The sequence below is a fragment of the Ovis aries genome, chromosome 8 (genome assembly GCF_016772045.2).
Source record: "Ovis aries strain OAR_USU_Benz2616 breed Rambouillet chromosome 8, ARS-UI_Ramb_v3.0, whole genome shotgun sequence".
NCBI lineage: Eukaryota > Metazoa > Chordata > Mammalia > Artiodactyla > Bovidae > Ovis > Ovis aries.
In genome coordinates this window covers 71251240-71275237 of record NC_056061.1, presented here as the reverse complement: position 1 = coordinate 71275237, position 23998 = coordinate 71251240, and the positions used below count along the sequence as shown (strand labels likewise).

General features: G+C 36.6%; 1 protein-coding gene across 4 annotated transcripts in view; it reads right to left on the bottom strand.

The window, feature by feature from the left end:
• Positions 1–23998, bottom strand: part of ADGB (androglobin) — a 186796-nt gene that overhangs the window by 27149 nt on the left and 135649 nt on the right. For all 4 annotated transcript variants that reach the window (XM_012183068.4, XM_060419797.1, XM_060419796.1 and 1 more), the window contains 2 exons: positions 17391–17584; positions 15291–15402 (listed from right to left, as the gene is read on the bottom strand). In XM_012183068.4, coding sequence (XP_012038458.1) covers positions 15291–15402; positions 17391–17584 — 306 coding nt within the window. The remainder of the gene's footprint in view (positions 1–15290; positions 15403–17390; positions 17585–23998) is intronic.

Here is a 23998-nt window from a genome sequence, read left to right as displayed (position 1 = left end):
TCAAGATTTAGCTATATGTTAGAGATCTCTCTGTGGCCAGTGCTACATAACAGGACTTCATAAAAGCTGGAGTAGAGGAAGTCATTCTTTTTACCTAGCGCTGCCAGACAACTCTGTTACCAGTAATGCTATGCTTATCATAAACCAGCAATTCACAATTGTAACAAATGTATGAATTACTCAGTTCAGTTCAGTTCAGTCGCTCAGTTGTGTCCGACTCTTTGCAACCCCATGAATCGCAGCATGCCAGGCCTCCCTGTCCATCACCAACTCCTGGAGTTCATTCAGATTCATGTCCATCAAGTCAGTGATGCCATCCAGCCATCTCGTCCTCTGTCGTCCCCTTCTCCTCCTGCCCCCAATCCCTCCCAGCGTCAGAGTCTTTTCCAATGAATTACTCAAGAAGACTGAAAAATGTACATCTTGAAGCCCAAACCTCAGAGAGTCAAACCCTTTAGAGTTTAATATTGTTGTTGTTCACTTGCTCAGTTGTATCTGACTCTTGTGACCCCATTGGACTACAGCACACTAGACTTTCCTCTCCTTCACTATCTCCTGGAGTTTTCTCAAACATATGCATTGAGTTGTGGATGCCACCCAACCTTTTCATCCTCTGTCACCCTCTTCTCCTCTTGCCCTCATCTTTCCAAGCATCAGGGTCTTTTCCAGTGAGTCAGTTCTTTGCATCAGGTGGCCAAAGTATTGGAGCTTCAGCTTCAGCGTCAGTCCTTCCAATGAATATTCAGGATTGTTTTTCTGTAGAATTACCTGCTTTGATCTCCTTGCAGTCCAAAGGACTCTCAAGAGTCTTCAGTCTTCTCCAGCACCACAGTTCAAAAGCATCAATTCTTCAGTGCTCAGCCTTCTTTATGGTCCAACTCTCAAATCTGTACATGACTACTGGAAAAAACATAGCTTCGACTATATAGACCTTTGATGACAAAATGATGTTTCTGCTTTTTAATGCACTGTCTAGGTTTGTCATAGCTCTTCTTCCAAGAAACAAGTGTCTTTTAACTGATATGGAGCCCAGGAATGTACAGTTTTAAAACTACCTCAAGTATTTCTGAGTCAGACTTGAGAGACTTTTAAGCAATATATACAGCTTTCCCATTCCATCGAAGCAAATGCTGCAAAGAGTTGGGCTGAATGGAAGAATACCACTGAGTGAGAATTCAGTGAAGCTGAAGGTACCTTTGGTTTTTATTTTTTTAATTCTTTATTTTTTTACTTTACAATACTGAATTGGTTTTGTCATACATTGACATGAATCAGCCATGGGTGTACATGTGTTCCATATCCTGAACCTCCCTCCCACCTCCCTCCCAATCCCATCCCTCTGGGTCATCCCAGTGCACCAGCCCTGAGCACCCTGTCTCATGCATCGGATCCTTTGTATTTTTGTGTTGTCTGTTGTGATTTCTCCATTTTCATTTCTAATTTTGTTGATTTGATTCTTCTCCCTTTGTTTCTTGATGAGTCTGGCTGTGGTTTGTCAATTTTATTTATCTTCTCAAAGAATCAGCCTTTAGCTTTGTTGATTTTTGCTATGGTCTCTTTTTTTTCTTTTGCATTTATTTCTGCCTTAATTTTTAAGATTTCTTTCCTTCTATTAACCCTGGGGTTCTTCATTTCTTCCTTTTCTATTGCTTTAGGTGTAGAGTTTGGTTATTTATTTGACTTTTTTCTTGTTTCTTGAGGTAAGCCTGTATTGCTATGAGCCTTCCCCTTTGCACTGCTTTTACAGTGTCCCATTGGTTTTGTGTTGTTGTGTTTTCATTTTCATTTGTTTCTATGCATATTTTGATTTCTTTTTTAATTTCTTCTGTGATTTGTTGGTTATTCAGAAGTGTGTTGTTTAGCCTCCATATGTTGGAATTTTTAATAGTTTTACTCCTGTAATTGACACCTAATCTTACTGTGTTGTGGTCAGAAAAGATGCTTGGAATGATTTCAATTCTTTTTGAATTTACCAAGGCTAGATTTATGGCCCAAGATGTGATCTATCCTGGAGAAGGTTCCATGTGCACTTGAGAAAAAGGCGAAATTCATTGTTTTAGGGTGAAATGTCCTATAGATATCAATTAGGTCTAACTGGTCCATTGTGTCTTTTCAAGTTTGTGTTTCCTTTTTAATTTTCTGTTTAGTTGATCTATCCATAGGTGTGAGTGGGGTATTAAAGTCTCCCACTATTACTGTGTTATTGTTAATTTCCTCTTTCATACTTGTTAGCATTTGCCTTACATATTGTGGTGCTCCTATGTTGGGTGCATATATATTTATAATTGTTATATTTTCTTCTTGGATTGATCCTTTGATCATTATGTAGTGTCCTTCTCTTTTCACAGCCTTTATTTTAAAATCTATTTTATCTGATATGAATATTGCTACTCCTGCTTTCTTCTGGTCTCCATTTGTGTGAAATATCTTTTTCCAGCCCTTCCTTTTCAGTCTATATGTGTCCCTTGTTTTGAGGTGGGTCTCTTGTAGACAGCATATATAGGGATCTTGTTTTTGTATCCATTCAGCCAGTCTTTGTCTTTTGGTTGGGGCATTCAAACCATTTACATTTAAGGTAGTTATTGATAAGTATGATGCCATTGCCATTTACTGTGTTGTTTTGAGTTTGAATTTATACCCCCTTTCTGTGTTTCCTGTCTAGAGAAAATCCTTTAGCATTTGTTGAAGAGCTAGTTTGGTGGTGCTGAATTCTCTGAGCTTTTGCTTGTCTGTAAAGCTTTTGGTTTCTCCTTCATATTTGAATGAGATCCTTGCTGGGTACAGTAATCTGGGTTGTAGGTTTTTCTCTTTCATCACTTAAAGTGTGTCCTGCTATTCCCTTCTGGCCTGAAGAGTTTCTATTGAGAGATCAGCTGTTATCCTATGGGAATCCCCTTGTGTGTTATTTGTTGTTTTTCCCTTGCTGCTTTTAGTATTTGTTCTTTGTGTTTGATCTTTGTTAATTTGATTAATATGTGTCTTGGGGTGTTTCGCCTTGGGTTTATCCTGTTTGGGACTCTCTGGGTTTCTTGGACTTGGGTGACTATTTCTTTCCCCATTTTAGGGAAATTTTAAACTATTATCTCCTCAAGTATTTCCTCATGGCCTTTCTTTTTTGTCTTCTTCTTCTGGGATGCCTATGATTCAAATGTTAGGGTATTTAACATAGTCCCAGAGGTCCCTGAGGTTGTCCTCATTTCTTTTAATTCTTTTTTCTTTTTTCCTCTCTGCTTCATTTATTTCTACCATTCTATCTTCTACCTCACTTATCCTATCTTTTGCCTCCTTTAGTCTACTGTTAGTTCCCTCCAGAGTGTTTTTGATCTCATTTATTGCATTAGTCATTGTTGATTGACTCTTCTTTATTTCTTCTATGTCCTTGTTAAACATTTCTGGCATCTTCTCAGTTCTTGTCTCCAGCCTATTCATCTGTAACTCCATTTTGTTTTCAGGATTTTGGATCATTTTCACTATCATTATTCTGAATTCTTTTTCAGGTAGACTCTCTATCTCCTCCTCTTTTGTTTGGTTTGGTGGGCACTTATCATGTTCCTTTACCTGCTGAGTATTTCTCTGCCCTTTCATCTTGTTTAGATTGCTGTGTTTGGGGTGGCCTTTCTGTATTCTGGCAGTTTGTGATTCCTCTTTATTGTGGAGGTTCCTCCCTGTGGGTGGGGTTGGATGAGTGGCTTGTCAGGTTTCCTGGTTGGGGAGGTTTGTGTCAGTATTCTGGTGGGTGGAGCTGGATTTCTTCTCTCTGGAGTGCAATGAAGTGTCCAGTAGTGAGTTTCGAGATGTCTATGGGTTTGGTGTGACTTTGAGCAGCCTGTATATTGAAGCTCAGGGCTATGTTCCTGCATTGCTGGAGAATTTGCGTGGTTTGTCTTGCTCTGGAACTTGTTGGCTCTTGGGTTGTGCTTGGTTTCAGTGTAGGTATGGAGGCTTTTGGATGAGCTCTTATGGATTAATGTTCCCTGGAGTCAGGAGTTCTCTGGTATTCTCAGGTTTTGGACTTAAGCCTCCTGCCTCTGGTTTTCAGTCTTATTCTTACAGTAGCCTCAAGACTTCTCCATCCATACAGCACCAATGATAAAATATCTGGGTTAATGTTGAAAAGATTCTCCACAGTGAGGGACACCCAGAGAGGTTCACAGAGTCACATGGAGAAGAGAAGAGGAAGGAGGAAGATAGAGGTGACGAGGAGGAGAAGAGGGGGAATCAAAAGGGGAGAGAGCAATCTAGCCAGTAATCAATTCCCTATGTGCTCTCCACAGTCTGGAACCCTCAGAGAGGTTCACAGAGTTACACACAGAAGAGAAGAGGGAGGAAGGAGATAGAGGTGACCAGGAGGAGAAAAGGGGGAATCAAAAAGAGAGAGAGACAGATCTAGCCAGTAATCAGTTCCGTAAGTGTTCTCCACAGCCTGGAACACACAAAGAGATTCATAGTTGGGTAGAGAAAAGAAGGGGGAGGGAGTAGATAGAGGTGACCTGGGGGAGAAAAAGGAGAGTCAAAAGGGGAGAGAGTAATCAAGACAGTAATCACACTCCTAAGTAAAAATGGGTACTGAAGATTGGATTCTTAAAGGTGCAAAATTGATAACAAATACCAAAAAGTAAAGGTGAAAAATCTAGAGTAGAGGTTAGACTCTCAAAAATACAATATTAAAAAAACAAAATGTATTAAAAAAATATATGAAGTTTGCCTTAAAAACAGGGTCTTTTTTTGCAAAGTAATAGTAGGTTATAAAAATGAAAATTAAAGGAGTAATAGAGGACTTAAAAATTAAAAAAAAATTAATTAAAAAAAGATAATAGTAAAAATATATCTAGGGATTTCTCTGGAGCTGTTGCAGGCAGGGTGGGGTCAGTTCAGTTTCAGTTCTTTGTTCCAGCTTGTACTTCTCAAGGCCCCTTCCAATATAGTTGGTACTAACTACAGGGTTTTAATCTGTTGCACCTGTCACTTCCAAAGTGGTTCCCTCTGTTTATTTTGGCTTTTTCTGTTTGCAGGTCTCTTCAGTGCCTGATTTCCACCCTGACACAAGGGGGTGAAGGTGGTCACTTATCTAGGCTCACTTGTTCAGTTGTGCTGTGGGGAGGGAGGAACACTGCAAGCAAATTTCACTGGCATGTGTTGGGAGTGCTTGCAGTGTCTCGGCCACACTGGGTTTGCCCCCGTTCACGGCGTGTATGCTTTCCCGGTCTACTCTGCACAGGCTCCAGATTGCTCTGCAGAGGAACTGTCTAAAGTGGGCCCTGGGTTGCATGCACTTCCCAGGTCTAAACTGTTCAGGTTCTGGTTCTCGGGTACTCCACACAGGTGCAGACTCAGTTGGGCCTGCGTTTTGTGCCCTTCCTGGGTCAGAGCAGCTCAGGTGACCAGGTGCTTGGTAAGCGCACTCTCCCCAGGTGAGGGGTGCATCTTATTGCTTCTCCTATCCCAGCCGCTCTGTTTCCTGGGTGCGCAGTGGGTGCGCCGCCTCAGGTGCGCAGTGTGTCTCTACTGGGGAGCTGACCTCTGGCTGCGATCCTCCCAGAGGATGTCAACAGTCCAGAATCCCAGGAAGTCTTGGTTAGCAACTCGGAGCTTGCTCGCAGTTTGGTGGAGGATACTGTCTCAGGGCCGAGATGGCCCCTTTCTGGTTCTGGCTGCTGCCTGCCTGCCTCCCTGCCTCTGGCGGGGGATGGGCTGGTCTGTAGCTGGCTAGCTTTCCTCTGGTATTCGCTCAGTCCTTTGTTGTGTGAGCAGGCCCAGCAGTGCCTTATGTTAGAGCTTTTCACGGGATAGTTCTCTCTCTCTCTTTTTTTTCCCTTTCTCTGGCTATCCCGCAGTTTGGGTTTCTATCTCACCTTAGCTCCCTCAGATTGCCCTCAAGGGCATTCAGGCCTGGTTCTTACCCTAAGCAGTGCAGCCTGCGCCTCCCTGTTCGGCCCATGCTTGCTGGTGGCAGATATGAGCATCTGGGCTACTTCTCTGCTGGGAGTTGCTGTTAAGGCACGTAATCTGTGGGGTTTATTTATTTATTTATTTTTCCTTCCATTTATGTTACCCTCTGAGATTCCAAAACTCCCACAGACCCGCTGGTGAGAGGGTTTCCTGGTGTTTGGAACCTTCTCCTCTTTTAAGACTCCCTTCCCGGGATGGGTCTCTGTCCCTAACTCTTTTGTCTCTCTTTTCATCTTTTATATTTTGTCCTACCTCCTTTCAAAGACAATGGGCTGCCTTTCTGGGTGCCTGATGTCCTCTGCCAGTGTTCAGAATTTGTTTTGTGGAATTTTCTCAGCCTTCAATGTTCTTTCAATGAATTTGTGGGGGAGAAAGTGGTCTCCCCATCCTATTCCTCCACCATCTTAGGACTGCTCCCCTATATTTGGCTTTTAGTCGTGTCTGATTCTCAGTCGTGTCTGACTCTTTGCAACACCATGGACTGCAGCACTCACTGATACTCTGTCTATGGGATTTTCTGGGCATGATTACTGGAGTGGATTACCAGTTCCTACTCCAGTGGAACTTCCCAACACAGGGATCGGATCAATATCTCTTAGTCAGTTCAGTCACTCAGTCATATCCAACTCTTTGCTGCCCCATGGACTGCAGCACACCAGGCCTCCCTGTCCATCACCAACTCCCAGAGCTTATTCAAACTCATGTCTGTCCAGTCAGTGATGCCATCCAACCATCTAATCCTTTGTTGTTCCCTTCTGCTCCTGCCTTCAATCTTTTCCAGCATTAAGGTCTTTTCCAGTGAGTCAGTTCTTGGCATCAGGTGGCCAAAGTATTGGAGTTTCAGCTTCAGTATCAGTCCTTCCAATGGATATTCAAGACTGATTTCCTTTAGGATGGACTGGTTGGATCTCCTTGCAGGCCAAGGGACTCTCAAGAGTCTCCTCCAATACCACAGTTCAAAAGCATCAATTTTTCAGTGCTCATCTTTCTTTATGGTTCAACTCTCACATTCATACATGACTACTCATTGCAGCACTGTTTATAATAGCCAGGACATGGAAGCAACCTAGATGTCCATCAGCAGATGAATGGATAAGAAAGCTGCGGTACATATACACAACGGAGTATTACTCAGGCATTAAAAAGAATACATTTGAATCAGTTCTAATGAGGTGGATGAAATTGGAGCCGATTATACAGAGTGAAGTAAGCCAGAAAGAAAAACACCGATACAGTATACTAACACATATATATGGAATTTAGAAAGATGGTAACAATAGCCCTGTATGCGAGACAGCAAAAGAGACACAGATGTATAGAACAGACTTTTGGACTCTGTGGGAGAGGGAGAGGGTGGGATGATTTGGGAGAATGGCATTGAAACATGTATACTATCATGTAAGAAATGAATCACCAGTCTATGTTCGATACAAGATACAGGATGCTTGGGGCTGGTGCACTGGAATGACCCAGAGAGATGATATGGGGAGGGTGGTGGGAGGGGGGTTCAGGATTGGGACTCATGTATACCCGTGGCAGATTCATGTCAATGTATGGAAAAACCAATAGAGTATTGTAAAGTAAAAAAAAGAAAAGAAAAGAAAAGAAAAACCATAGCTTTGACTAGATGGACCTTTGTTGACAAAGTAATGCCTCTGCTTTTTAATGTGCTGTCTAGTTTGGTCATAGATTTTCTTCCAAGGAGCCAGCATCTTTTAATTTCATGGCTGCAGTCCCAAACTGCAGTGATTTTGGAGCCCAAGAAATAAAGTCTCACTATTTCCATTGTTTCCCCATCTATCTGCCATGGAGTGATGGGACCAGATGCCATGATATTAGTTTTCTGAATATTGAGTTTTAAGCCAACTTTTTCATTCTCCTCTTTCACTTTCATCAAGAGGCTCTTTATTTCTGTCATAAGGGTGGTATCATCTGCATATCTGAGGTTATTGATATTTCTCCTGGAAGTCTTGATTCCAGTTTGTGTTCATTCAGCCTGGCATTTCTCATGAGGTACTCTGTATATAAGTTAAATAAACAGAGTGACAATGTGCAGCCTTGAAGTACTCCTTTCCCAAAATGGAACCAGTCTATTGTTCCATGTTCAGTGCTAACTTCTGCTTCCTCACCTGCATACAGATTTCTCAGGAGGTAGGTCAGGTGGTCTGGTATTTCCATCTCTTTCAGAATTTTCCACAGTTTGTTGTAATCCACACAGTCAAAGACTTTGGTGTAGTCAACAAAGCAGAAATAGATGTTTTTCTGGGACTCTTTTGCTTTTCCGTTGATCCAGCAGATGTTGGCAATTTGATCTCTGGTTCCTCTGCTTTTTCTAAATCTAGCTTGAACATCTGGAAGTTCACGGAAGCCTGGCTTGGAGAATTTTGAGCATTACTTTGCTAGCATGTGAGATGAGTGCAATTGTGCAGCAGTTTGAACATACTTTGGCATTTCCTTTTTGGGGATTGGAATGAAACTAACCTTTTCCAGTCCTGTGGCTACTGCTGAGTTTTCCAGATTTGCTGGCATATTGAGTGCAGCATTTTAACAGCATCATCGTTTAGGATTTGATGATTCCAAGTGGAATTCCATCACCTCCAATAGCTTTGTTCATAGTGCTGCTTCCTAAAGCTCATTTGTCTTCACATTCCAGGATGTCTGGCTCTAGGTGAGTGATCACACCGTCGTGGTTATCTAGGTCGATACGATGTTCTTTGTATATTCTTCTGTGTCTTGCCACCTCTTAATACCTTCTGCTTCTGTTAGGTCCATACCATTTCTGTCCTTTTTGTGCCCATCTTTGCATGAAATATTCCCTTGGTATCTCTTATTTTCTTTAAGAGATCTCTAGTCCTTCCCGTTCTATTGTTTTCCATTTCTTTGCATTGATCACTGACTAAGGGTTTCTTATCTCTCCTTACTATTCTTTGGAACTCTGCATTCAAATGGGTATATCTTTCCTCTTCTCCTTTGCCTTTCACGTCTTTTCTTTTCTCAACTATTTGTAAGGCCTCCTCAGACAATCATTTTGCCTTTTTGCGTTTTTTTTTCTTTGGGCTGGTCTTGATCACCACCTCCTGTACAATCTCACAAACCTCCATTCCTAGTTCATCAGGCACTCTATCAGATCTAATCCCATGAATCTACTTGTCACTTCCACTGTATAATCATAAGGGATTTGGTTTAGGTCATACCTGAATGGTCTAGTGGTTTCCCCACTTTCTTCCATTTAAATCTGAATTTGGCAATAAGAGCTCATGATCTGAGCCACAGTCGGCTCTGGGTCTTGTTTTTGCTGACTGTATAGAGCTTCTCCATCTTTGGCTGCAGAGAATATAATCAATCTGATTTCAGTATTGACCATTTGGTCATGTGTAGATGTCCATGTGTAGAGTCTTCTCTTGTGTTGTTGGAAGAGGGTGTTTGCTATGATCAGTGCATTCTCTTGGCAAAACTCTGTTACATCTCTAGCATAACATGTTTTTACATCTCTTTTATTGGCAGGAGAATTCTTTACCACTAGTGCCCTCTTGGAAGCTCTGACACCATTCCCATAGACTTTAAATAATCAATAAAGAACATATGAAATAAGATTATACCTATGAATAGTATCATACACTCTACGGTTTTAAGATGTTAACAAATGTCTGATGAAATGGAATCTCAAGCTGCCCCACTAGGTATTTCTGGGGCATTCTTTTCTTACCACTCATAGTTCTGAGTGAGTCATACAGTAGGCATATTTGATTCCACTCAAATGAGCATATTCTAAGGAGGAGGGCATGGCAACCCACACCAGTATTCTTATCTGGAGAATCCCCATGGACAGAGGAGCCTGGTGGGCTACTGTCCGTGGGGTAACAAAATCTGAAACGACTAAGCACAGTACATATTCAAGTTGACATACGTGAGCATTACACAACTATATATATTTATATATTCATATATATATGTATGGTATTTCTATTTATATATACCAAGTTTGATTGTAATTGTATTGGTGTCTGTGTGCTACATATATATATATAGATAGATAGATAGATAGCTTGATCGATCTACAGCATTTGGTTTCTTCAGACTCTGAACTGAAAATATACCATGCATGTAGGTTTTTCTGTTTATATTTACCGTGTGTGATTGTAATTATGTTGGTGTGTGCATGTGCTACATACATATATGAATATATAAATATATATAGTATCTACAACCTTTGGTTACTTCAAAGACCCTGAACTGGATACACCATGCATGTATTGTGCCTAAGAAAAGGCAACAATAATATTTATTTGAATTCAGGAAATTATTTTATATTCTGCTAATAAAATTAGCACTGGGACATGAAATCAAATGCTTTTGAGAATAATAAAGCTTATGCTTAATGCAAATAGATTAGAACTTCAAATATGTAGGACAGGAACACAAACAAAGGGCTTCCCAGGTGACTCAGTGGTAAAGAGTCTGCCTGCCAATGCAGGCCATGTGTGTTTGATCCCTAGGTCAGGAAGATCCCCTGGAGGAAGAAATGTCAATCCACTCCAGTACTCTTGCCTGGGAAATCCCATGGACAGAGGAGCCTGATGGGCTATGGTCCATGGGGTCAGAAAAGAGTTGGACATGACTTAGTGATTAAACAGCAGCAACAACATAAAGACTTTAAAATAACAAGACTGTTAATTATTATACATATAAAGGCAGACAATATCACTAAATATTACCTGCTCAGGATTCTCCATTTTCTATTTTCTTAAGTGAAAGTAAGCAATTTTCACTAAAACGTAAAGTACTGAAATATACTAAAGGTGGCGCTGTTGCTTCATATTAACCAGAAGCCAAGCTTTCTAAAGTTTTGTAATAGTTTCAGGCGTTACATTTTATCATGAGTTGCAACAAAGTAAATCTTTGAAAAAAATTAAATTAATATATTTTATTTCTCATATAAATTAGATATTGAGTTTAAATCAATTAATGGGGCAACATTTACATTTAATTTACATATAATTTTAAATTGGGTCACCAAGGTATTAATGAAAGAAAAGTTTGACCAATTTATATTTGGTATATTTATCATTGAAAAGTAAGCTAATAGTTTTGAGACATTGATAACTTAATTACTCAAAAATATATCTCACTCTTAAGGTTTTAGTTTGTAGGCTATGGGTTGTAAATATAATTGACAAATGGAAGTGGACACATTGGCATTTTTAAATTTTAACTAATTGGCTACCCAAAAAAGCACATTTATGAGCATGAAATTACAGAATGATTATTCTGCATTCAAAAGCTATGTAACTTTCAAAAAAATTGTCCTACATATTTTTTCAAATAAAAAATTTTCCTAGCTCATTTTAAATTACAATTCAATCCTGAATTTCTTTGCTACTTTCAGCAAAGGTGACACAAGGTGTCATTTAATTTTAGCAGCTGATCATTCACACTTAAAATTGTCAAATGTGATGTCAAAAAAGAAGACATGTAATTACTCCTAAAGACATTTTCTAGTTGAAACACACAACAATGATAAAACCATTTTTTGAAGTGCTGCTGGGTTCTAGGAACTTTATATATATATTATCTTGGATCTTCATAACAACTCTGAAACAGAGGAGTTATTATATAACACAGAAGTTGTTCTAATTTTCCAGGTGATAAATAACCCAGTTTCTACTACTCAGATGTACAGTAGCTTAGCCACTTTACTGTATTTCCTTATTTAATGTTAACTTCATTAAAAAAATTTAATTCATACTATTAATTTGTACCATAACCAAGATCTACATTTTACATTATTCTAGTTCTTAAATTATACTACTGTGTTCAGATACTGAAAATCCACCTGTGCTGGATTTTGAACTTAAGAAACATACACACTGTACATTACATCCCTGGGGGTTATTTATCTTATAACCGGAAGTTTGTGTCTTTTGACCACATTTGCTTATTTTATATATCCCCCAGCCTCCTTTTGGCAACCACCAATCTGTTCAATGTTTCTGTGAGTTCTCTTATTTCAGATTCTGCATACAAGTGAGTTCATATAGCATTTGGCTTGCTCTGTCTGAATTTTTTTCCACTTATCATAATATCCTCAAGCTTCATTCAAGTTGTTGCAAAAGGCAGGTTTTCCTTATTTTCATGGCTGAATAATATTCATATATATATATATCACTATGTCTTTACCCATTCATCCAGCAATGGGCAATTAGGTTGTTTGCGTGTCTTGGCTATTGTAAATAATGTTGCAATGAAAACGGAGGTACAGATATCGCTTGATGATAATGATTTAATTTCCTTAGAACATATACTCAGAAGTGGAATTGCTAGATCTTATGGCAGTACTATTTTTAATTTTTTGAGGAATCTTCATCCTCCATCTATAGTCGCTGTACCAATATACATTTCCATTAAGTGTAATAATGGTTCTGCTTTCTCCATATTCTCTCCAATACCCGCTATCTCTTATCTCTTTGGTAATCAGTTTAGTTCAGTTCAGTCGCTCAGTCATGTCCGACTCTTTGTGACCCCATGAATCGCAGAACACCAGGTCTCCCTGTCCATCACCATCTCCCGGAGTTCACTCAGACTCACATCCATCGAGTCCGTGATGCCATCCAGCCATCTCATCCTCGGTCGTCCCCTTCTCCTCCTGCCCCCAATCCCTCCCAGCATCAGAGTCTTTTCCAATGAGTCAGCTCTTTGCATGAGGTGGCCAAAGTACTGGAGTTTCAGCTTCAGCATCATTCCCTCCAAAGAAATCCCAGGGCTGATCTCCTTCAGAATGGACTGGTTGGATCTCCTTGCAGTCCAAGGGACTCTCAAGAGTCTTCTCCAACACCACAGTTCAAAGGCATCAGTTCTTCGGCACTCAGCTTTCTTCACAGTCCAACTCTTACATCCATACATGACCACAGGAAAAACCATAGCCTTGACTAGATGGATCTTTGTTGGCAAAGTAATATCTTTGCTTTTCAATATGCTATCTAGGTTGGTCATAACTTTTCTTCCAAGGAGCAAGTGTCTTTTAATTTCATGGCTGCAGTCACCATCTGCAGTGATTTTGGAGCCCCCCAAAATAAAATCTGACACTGCTTCCACTGTTTCCCCATCAATTTTTCATGAAGTGATGGGACCAAATGCCATGATCTTCGTTTTCTGAATGTTGAGCTGTAAGCCAACTTTTTCACTCTCCTCTTTCACTTTCATCAAGAGGCTTTTTAGTTCCTCTTCACTTTCTGCCATAAGGGTGGTGTCATCTGCATATCTGAGGTTATTGATATTTCTCCCGGCAATCTTGATTCCAGCTTGTGCTTCTTCCAGTCCAGCATTTCTCATGATGTACTCTGCATATACGTTAAATAAGCAGGGTGACAATATACAGCCTTGACATACTCCTTTTCTTATTTGGAACCAGTCTGTTGTTCCATGTCCAGTTCTAACTGTTGCTTCCTGACCTGCATATAGGTTTCTCAAGAGGCAGGTCAGGTGGTCTGTATTCCCATCTCTTTCAGAATTTTCCACAGTTGATTGTGATCCACACAGTCAAAGGCTTTGGCATGGTCAATAAAGCAGAAATAGATGCTTTTGGGGAACTCTCTTGCTTTTTTGATGACCCAGCGGATGTTGGCAGTTTGATCTCTGGTTCCTCTGCCTTTTCTAAAACCAGCTTGAACATCTGGAATTTCATGGTTCACGTATTGCTGAAGCCTGGCTTGGAGAATTTTGAGCATTACTTTACTAGCATGTGAGATGAGTGCACTTGTGCGGTAATTTGAGCATTCTTTGGCATTGCCTTTTTTTGCTAATACCAATTCTAATAAAATATCTCATTGTGGTTTTGAATCACATTTCCCCAGTGATTAGTGATGTTGACCATCTTTTCATGTGTCTGTTGGCCATCTCTATGTTTTCCTTGGGAAAATGTTATTCAGATCCTTTGTCCATTTTTTTAATTGGATTGTTTCTTTTTTTGATACTGAGTTACATGATTTCTTTGTATATATATGTTTATATATGTGTGTTTTATGTTTATATATATATGTTTATTAACCATCAGATACCTGGTTTGCAAATATTTTCTCCCATTCCATAAGTTGCTTTTCATTACGTTGATGCTTTCCCTTGACATATTGTCAGTTTACACAATCCAGATCTAAGCATCATCCTAGCCCTTTGCACCATCAAGAAGGAATGTCATCTTTTAGGAGCTGTCTTATGGATGCTTAGCAGAATGTTGTTTTTTATGGCAGAGCAGGTATTTCTGGTGATGGAAGAAGCTTGGTAGACACATAATGCAGATACATAATGCACAGCAGAGGAGAGTCAGGAAGACACAGGACAGAGAAATCTTTTTTATATTTCAACTTATCTAGTCTTGCCATAAGTTGTGAACTTTATTTCACAGTAGTAAGTGCATTTTTAGTTTTGTAAGAAATTGAAACTCTTTCAACTTGACTGCACCATTTTGTATTCCCGTCATCAGTGTGTGAAAATTTCTGTTGCTCTGCACTCTGACTTGTATTATGCTCTTTTGTAGTGTACACTTTTATTTTTGAAATAATGTACATAGGTTAATTTTATGATTGGGTAATCTTGCTTGAAATTTGAAAAGAGTATACATTGAAAATATTCATTCCTTTAGATTTAATTATTATACTTCATCAGGGTGGCTTAGTGGAAAAGAATCTGCCTGAAATGCAGGAGATGCAAGTTCTATCTCTGCACCAGGAAGATCACCAGGAATAGGAAATGGCAACCCACCTCACTATTCTTACCTGGAAAATTGCATAGACTGAGGAGCCTGGCAGGCTGCAGTCCATGGGCTTGCAAAGAGTCGGACATGAGCACGCACACATACAATATATGTTTAAGAGTAGAGGCTATTTCAGATTTTTTAAAAATCTAAAGCATCAATCTATTTTTTCCTGCTCAGAAATATTGAGAATAGTTTACTTTTTGAAAAAATAAACCTGAATTCTCTTTCAGTGGAAGATTCTTTTTCTCTTAAATATTTTAAAAACATATCTTTAAAGTTATATATTTTAGTAACTTGGATGAAAATAATTTATAATTAGAAAAGTTTAGAGTACCTTTGTTAGATAATCATCAAGTCATTTTTACTAACTGGACAAAATTTATTTAAACTTGACTAAACAATCATATATTTTTTGGTTTTCATAACCAAATAATGAAAATGTTGAATCATATAATCAGTTGATAGAACAGGAAATGCCACTGGATTAAAGCATAAATTGTAAGCAATAATGTTTTAGTAATTACATGACAAATTTACTCTTAAATATGTATAGATTATATAAAATGCAGGAATAATATTTGGAGTGACATACCTTTGTTATCATTTTTCTCTAAGTCTTTGAGTGCTTGAACAAACATCTGTTGACTTTCAGTGAGAGGCCAACTGTTATATAACACCAAACACTGTATAATATACTTGTATACCTGGAAAAATGCAATATTTAAGTATAGACAATAAAAATAAACATAGTATACGCTTAATCATTTATTATTTTAGGCACATAATAAATGCATTTTTTTCTGGATCATACAATAATGATTTAATTAAATACTGTTAGATGTTCTCCAAAATTCTGTAATACCACAGTCTATAATATCCTCATATCCCCACCAATACTATCATATATTTTAGTATTTATAATTTTTGCATTCATATTTATAAGTTAAATTTATTTTACTTTTGTCACTCAGTTTTGGAATCTGAATTACATTAATCTCTTAAAAAATACTGGAAGGTTTGTATTGTTTTTCTACTTTCTGGAATAATTTACTCCTCAAAAGTCTGTTAGATCTCTTTTGTAAAGCTGCTAGGCCTATGCTTTTTGGAAAGGTATGGCTTTGATTATTATTTATTATTCTTATTATTTCATATTTTCTGCTTTTTGTGGAGCAGCTAGTCTCTTCTTCCTCCTACCCCAGGAATTTTATATTTTAAACAATTTTTCTAAGTTTTAAATTATCTAGTATGTGTGTGTGTGTGTGTGTGTGATCAGTTGCTCAGTTGTGCCCAATTCTGTGGCCCAATGGACTGTAGCCTGCCAGGTCCCCTGTCCATGGAGTTTTCCAGTCAATACTGGAGTCAGTTGCCATTTCCTCCTGGAGGAGATCTTCCCAACCCAGGGACTGAACCTGTCTCTTGTGTCTTGCATTGGCAGACAGATTCCTTACCACTAGCACCACCTGGGAAGCTCTAGCTAGTATAAAGTTGTATATAATACTTAAAAAAAATATTTAAACCTGTTGTTTGCATTTATACCTTCATCCTATTTTTTGCTCTATATTCAATTCATTTATATTTTCTTTCTTTTTTCTTAACTGATTGGTCTTACAAAAAGCATGTCATTTTTATTAATCTTAAAAAGCTTAGAGTTTAATTGTTGTAGACTTTGTTCCCCGTTTCTTAAATTTTATTCTCATTTTATCAATATTTTTTCTTCTTATTTTTGAGTTATTATTTTACTTGTTCTCTAACTTTTTTGTTTCAATAGCTTAGTTCATTTGTTTGAATTAATATTTTCTGATGAATTAATTTAAAAAGTCAACATTCCACTGAATGCTACTTTAGATGTGGTTTACAAATTTTGATTTGTAGTTTTCATTTTTATTGAGCCCTTTGTATTTAATACTTTCTTTTTAAAGGATTTTTAAGCTACAAATTATTTAGTATATTTACATGTTTTCACATTTATGTGATTTTAAGCTGATAATTATTAATTTCTATATTATTAAAGTATGTTCAGATAACAATTACACAATATAGTTTGGGTTTTTTTGAGGCTTCTTGTGCGTTCTATGAAAAAGTATATTTACTTTTTATGAGGTGAAGTGTTCTATGTAGATATCTGAAAGATTAAGCTTATACTTAATGTTTCAGATCCTAATGATCAAACATATTTTGTTTTTCAACTTAATTTACTCTTTCCTGAAAAGTATGTGTTAAAATATTCAAGTCTTAATTGCTAATTGATTTTTCTATGTAATTCTGTGTATGCTCAGTTGCTGAGTTGTGTCTGACTATAGTCATGTCCCATGGACTGTAGCCCACCAGGCTCCTCTGTCCCTGGAATTCTCCAGGCAAGAATACTGGAGGCTTGCCATTTCTTTTTCCAGGGGATCTCCCTGATCTGGGGATCAAACTCTGGTATCCTACATTGGCAGGTGGATTCTTTACTGCTGAGCCACCAGAGAGGCCCAATTACTGTCATATTAGGACTTGGTTTTGACATTTTGTTTTTATTTATTTTAATTAATTTATTTTCTTGATCTCCAATGGGTAAATCATATTTTTTATTTGCTGCCTTACATTATGTACATTGTTCTTTATTTTTTCAATTTTAGGAAAATACTTGTTATGATTTATGTTAAGCTTTTAGGAGTAGTACAATTGAATAAATCTTCTAAATGTTAATTACCTGCTGTGGTGTGCTAGCATTTTCATCTATAGTGGGTATATAACTGGTTTCTTCATCCATAATAGGCTGACCAGTGTCTACTATTGCACTTCCAGGCCTTTTATAGGATTTCTGACCTCCTGCAGATTTTTTCTTGATGTATAAATCTTGCTCTTTCTTTAAAGTAGCATGAGTTGAAAGAACTTGCTTGCTGGCTGAATATGAGAAATATTGTTTATGTTGAAATATGTGGAATACATAATCATTACCGTGTTATTTATTATATCCTTATAAAACACACTCAAAGGGACAGGTCAATTTATTTTTTCATGAGATAAAAAACATCACTGGCTTCTAGGAAATATCCTGGTCTTAAAGAAACATTGTAATGGTATATGACTTGGATAGAACAATGCATTTTCTGAGCAACCACTGACTGCTATAAGAATGTACAATTCAACAAATTCTCATTCATGTACCATTTGAATGACAATAAACTAATACCTCATGTTCTGACTACTTCAGTGTTTAATACTATGCAGGTGCATGTTATTATAATTTTTAATGTCTGTATTATTTCATAATTGACAAATCATATAAGTACCATTACATACTCACATGATTTGTTAATTAAATACAGCTATCAAATGATATAATTTACATAAGTTCTTAGTCTTAGATGGAGTTCCCATAAAAATAAATTTCTTACATAGAAATATAATAAACTAGTTGTAAAATCTGTACATTGAGGATATAAAACATTGTTGAGAGAAATTAAAGATATATGTTCATGAACCAGAAAACTCAGTTTTGTTAAGATGCCAATGCTCCCCAAGTTTAACAAAGTTCCAATAAAAATCTAAAGCTATAAACCGTATGGTATACCTATACAATGGAATAACACTCAACAATATAAAAAGGAATGGAGTAGCAACAACATAGATGTATCTTAAAAACATTATGTTGAGTGTGCTAAAAGAGTATTTACTTTTTATGAAGTTTTAGAAGATGCAAACTTATTGTGATGGGAATGTGAACAGTGCTTGCCTCTTTGGGTATTGGGAAATTGAATAGAAATAGCCTGAGAGAATTTTTCTGGGTAACAGAAATTTTCCATATCTTGTTAAGAGTGTAGGTCACACTGATAGATAAACTTATCAAAACTCATCAACTTAGATTTATTTTTTTGCTCTATGTAGATTATACTTCAATAAAAAATTAAAAATGAATCACACAAACTCCCTATCCTTTCCTTCATTAATTCCTTCGAATATGTACTTAATCATTCATAACCCACTGTTATGAAAAATATTTGAAACAAATATAAAATAAAGAAAACATTTTCCTTAATATATGATAGTCTACACATAAATTAGAAAAAAACAACTAATTCCAATTAAAAAATGGGCAAAGCACTCAAAATTGTTTTCAAAGAAGAAAATATTAAAAGGTGATATATAAAATATATAAAAGTATGCTTAAACCACCCTAATGGTAAGCAAAATATAAATAAATTTTTAGCATTCAAATTGAAATCAGAAATATGAAGAACCAAAAAATATGATAACCCTGTCATTCAGGGGAGTGGGTAAAAGAAGATAAATTTATGCAAACTCAATGGAGGGTAATTTGACAATATATACAAAAATCACTACTGTCTGTACCCAGTGACTCAACAGTTCTACTTCTAAGCATTTATCTAATATATGCATATTACATGTTTAGAAAAATGTCTATTCAGATTTCTTTAAAAAATTAAGTACTGTTTATATAAACTAATGATTAGAATGATCACACATCACTATCAGTAGGAGACTGCTTGCATTAATTATGATAAATCATCAACAAATTTGAACCTTATACAACTATACAAAATAAAATGTTTTACTACTACTCATACATATTTCTTCCTCAAATCCTCAATTGCTAGGATTTGAAGGAAAGTTGTGACTAACCTAGACAGCATATTGAAAAGCAGAGACATTACTTTGTCAGCAAAGGTCCGTCTAGTCAAGGCTATGATTTTTCCAGTGGTCATGTATGGATGTGAGAGTTGGACTGTGAAGAAAGCTGAGCATCAAAGAATTGATGCTTTTGAAGTGTGATGTTGGAGAAGACTCTTGAGAGAGTCCCTTGGACTGCAAGGAGATCCAACCAGTCCATCCTAAAGGAGATCAGTCCTGAATATTCATTGGAAGGACTGATACTAAGCTGAAACTCCAATACTTTGGCCACCTCACATGAAGAGCTGATTCATTGGAAAAGACTCTGATGCTGGGAAAGATTGAGGGCAGGAGGAGAAGGGGACGACAGAGGATGAGATGGATGGATGGCATCACCCACTCAATGGACACGGGTTTAGGTAGACTCCGGGAGTTGGTGATGGACAGGGAGGCCTGGTGTGCTGAGGTTCATGGGGTTTCAAAGAGTTGGACACGACTGAGTGACTGAACTGAAGAAAATTTTGTGGAAAATTATGAATTTTATATTACCTTTACAGCATGAGTACTGATGTAAAATATTATTCCTAATAGGTATATGAGATATATAGACATGCTTTAAAAATTTCCATGAGATAGCAAAAAACCTAAAGAGGCTCAAGATTTTTGTTCCTAGCTCATTTCAAAGCCGTCAATATCTTTGCAATGGAATTTATTCCTTCTTTAGTACCATATAATGTTTGTTTACAGGCTTCCCTGGTGGCTCAGATGGTAAAGAAACTGCCTGCGATGTAAGAGACCTGGGTTTGATCACTGGGTCTGGAAGATTCTCTGGAGAATGGAATGGCAACCCACTCCAATATTCTTGCCTGGAGAATCCCATGGACAGAGGAACCTGGAGGGCTATAATCTACGGGATCTCAAGAGTCAGACACAACTGAGCGACTTAACACTTTACTTTTCCGTGTTTGCTTATAGAATATATAGCTTAATCTGTCATGTCCCATTTCACTACAAATAAACACATTTTTCGCATGTATTTTTGGTGGGGGCCTTCCAGAAGTACATACAGCAAAAAATTCATAAATGGATATGTTTCCAAGAGAAGCACCTTAAAAAACGTTTAGAAAGGAAAAGAAATTTCATATCTGCTTATATGATTCATAAACATAAACTAATAGCATTCTTTAAAAATAAGAGTCTGTCTGACATCTAAATAAAGAAAATATCTAATTTATGATAGCTAATCTATCAGCTTCTATGGAGAAAATTTTCAATCTTTTCTGTGAACCATAAAAGAAGTCCTGAATAGATGGAAATAAATAGCCTTTACTTGCATAGAAATTCAATACTATGAAGGTATAATTAATCTATATATTCAAAGCAATCAGAAGGAAAATGCCATTTTTGGTTTCAGGGGAAATTTAAAATTTAAATTTTAAAGTTTAAGCTTATTTAGAAATACATTTATGAAATAGAAGCATCTTGTAAAAGAAGAACATTCTTGGATAATGGCTCGAATTTGGGGTCAATTTCTGAATTATGTTTTCATTATCTTTCTCCTCCATTGCTGTCACTTTCTTGGCCGGAAGTAAAAAAATACCATTGTGTCAAATGTTTATGTGTGATTCTCTTGCTAAAGCTAACTTTTAAAGAAATTAATTTTTTTGAAGGATAATTGCTTTATAGAATTTTGCTGTTTTCTGTCAAACCTCACCATGAATAGGCATAGGTATACTTATATCCTCTCCCTTTTGAAACTCCCTCCCACGTCCCTCCCCACACCACCCCTCTAGGTTGATGCAGAGCCCCTATTTGAGTTTCCTGAGCCATACAGCCAACTCCCATTGGCTATGTATTTTACATATGGTGATGTAAGTTTCCATGTTACTCTTTCCATACATCTCACCCTCTCTTCCCCTCTCCCCATGTCCATAAGTCTATTCTCCATGTCTGTTTCTCCACTGTTGCCCTGTAAATAAATTCTTCAGTACCACTTTTCTAGATTCTGTATATATGTGTTAGAATACATTATTTATCTCTCTCTTTCTGATTCACTTCACTCTGCATAATAGGTTCTCGGTTCATCACCTCATTAGAACAGACTCAAATGCGTTCCTTTTTATGGCTGAGTAATATTACTTAGTCGCAAAGAGTTGGACAAGACTGAGTGACTGGACTGAACTGAATATTACTCAGCCATAAAATGCTAACTTTTAAAGTGAAATAATGATAAGCTATATGAACAGGAGGAGAAGGTGACAGCAGAGGATGAGATGGTTGGATGGCATCCCAGACTCAATGGACAGGAATTTGAGCAAGCTCCAGGAGCTGGTGATGGACAGTGAAGCATAGTGTGTTGCAGTCCATGGGTATGCAAAGAATCAGACATGATTGAGCAACTGAGCTGAACTAAACTAATATAATAAATTACAGTGTTTATCATATAGTGTTTATCATTACAGTGTTTATGATACATGATAAACTACATTACAGTGTTTATGATACATGATAAACTACAGTGTTTATCATACAGAGTTTATCATTACAGTGTTTATTGCCTCTATGAATATAAATAAAAAACTTTGGAGAGTAATGTTAAGGACAACTAGTTACTTAAAGAAAAGATGTTAAGGCTGTAAACAGGATAGGAGAATCGCCCACAGGACCTGGTAAAGTTTTGGAATCACAGTATTCCTACATGAAGTAAAGCAAAAAAAAAAAAAAAAAATCTGTACAACGTGGATTAGAGAAAAGAAAACAAAGTCATTTTCAAGAGTAAGAGTGGAATTTGGACCAGCAAAACCTAATAGTACCCTTACTGGTCTTAACATACTTGAAGAGAAATATGTATAAATATTATATTTTGTTATTTGGGCTTATCCAAATAAGTATATAGAGATGGTGCAGGCAGACTGGCATGAAAAGCCACAAAGCAGAAACATGAACTAGTACTGAAGACGATCCAGAGGATGTTCAGGGCTAAAGGGGAAAAGGTGGGAGGAAAGGAGACATGATCTGAATTAATTTGCTGTTTTAACTAAGTTCATTGTATTACTGATGTAATAGGGAATTTCCCACCTTCCTGTGTCTAAAGCATGACATCTGTGCCCTAATTGTGTCATTACAAAGTAGTGTCTTCTCAATTCTCTGCTCCTCCAGATTTTCATTCATATTGGAAAGGAATGCCCCTGGGCTGCAATAACAGTTTCCAGGGTCAATAACAGAGGAGAAAGAGTCTTGATTTGGTTGCATTTATTTTAAAAAGGAGAAAGAAAAGAAACGTATGAATATTAGGAAATAGGCAACAGGTAAATTCTTTTTAGTAATTTGCTTATATACTTGAGATAATCAGCATAAATGCTATTGGGAATAATGCATTGGGAATAATGCAGGAAGTATGCCAGCCACCACATAGTTCTGCAAAGATCAGCTAGACAGTATAATCAATTTTAAAATAAAGCATGAAGGCAGAAATCAGAAAAAGCAAGCTTATCAAAAGAAATGTAAGTGGATTACATCACCCCATTTCAGAGATTAGAATCTTAGATTTAGTGGAAAAATTACTCATTTATAAGAGAAAGGTTGAAAAGCTAAATGTGTGAACCAAAATGAACAGGCAAATGATAACAAATGAAGAATCAGCATTACTATCATAAAATCTATTAAAGTTGAAAAAATACTGCTTTATATTCATTTAAAAAATACAGCATATCAATAAATATAAAGCAAATGTATAACTTTTTGCAACTAACAATGTAACATATAGATATGTAAACTGGAAAATATTAGAGATAAATTTGTACACAGTTTACAATTAAAATAGATCTTAACATACTTTTTTCAAAAAATTACAAGCCAATAAGATAAAATATAAATGACAATTGAGATTTTAAATATTGCAACTAGCAAGTTTTCTTTTTATTATATACACATAGCGAGAATGTGTGTGTGAGTACACATATATTTAGACATCAAATCATTTACCTCTAAAATTAGAGAATAAGTGTTCTTTATAAACTTTAATGTAATACAAACCAAAACTGATTTGAATTAGGTTGCAGTGAAAAAACCTATCCAATGCTCAAAATGAAAATATATAAATCACACTAACTCCAAAAGTTTAAGTAGATATTAACAACAGAAGACCAGCTAAAACAGTTATTTGGAAATTATAAAAATATTATAATAGTTAAAAGTTAAAGGGAAAATATAATCTAACAAACCAAATAAAATAGTATAGTCAAAACATATAGGACTGTATTGAAACATCATGGATAAATAAGTTTTATTTCAAGAATGTATTCCAAATTAAAAATTAATTTATGAGATGCAAAGGGATAAAATTTGATGATTTTTATAAACAAAGAAATAACCAATAAAGTTTCAAACCTATATTAAAATCCTTAGTTATCAATAGAGAAAAACTTTCTTAAATACTATAAAGGGCATTTATCAGAAGTCAACAACAATCATACTAAATGGTAAATGCTCTAAGCCTTCTTATTTAAGAATAAGAAGTATATAATCATCACTCTTATTTAACATAGGTTTGAAGACTCCAACCAATGTCACAAACAAGAAAAACAAATATCAGTTACCAAAACTGGTAATATTCTACTTTTATTTAAACTGAGAATGTAAAAATGGACAGTAGAGGTGTAAAAGCTAATATGCTAACAGTATTTC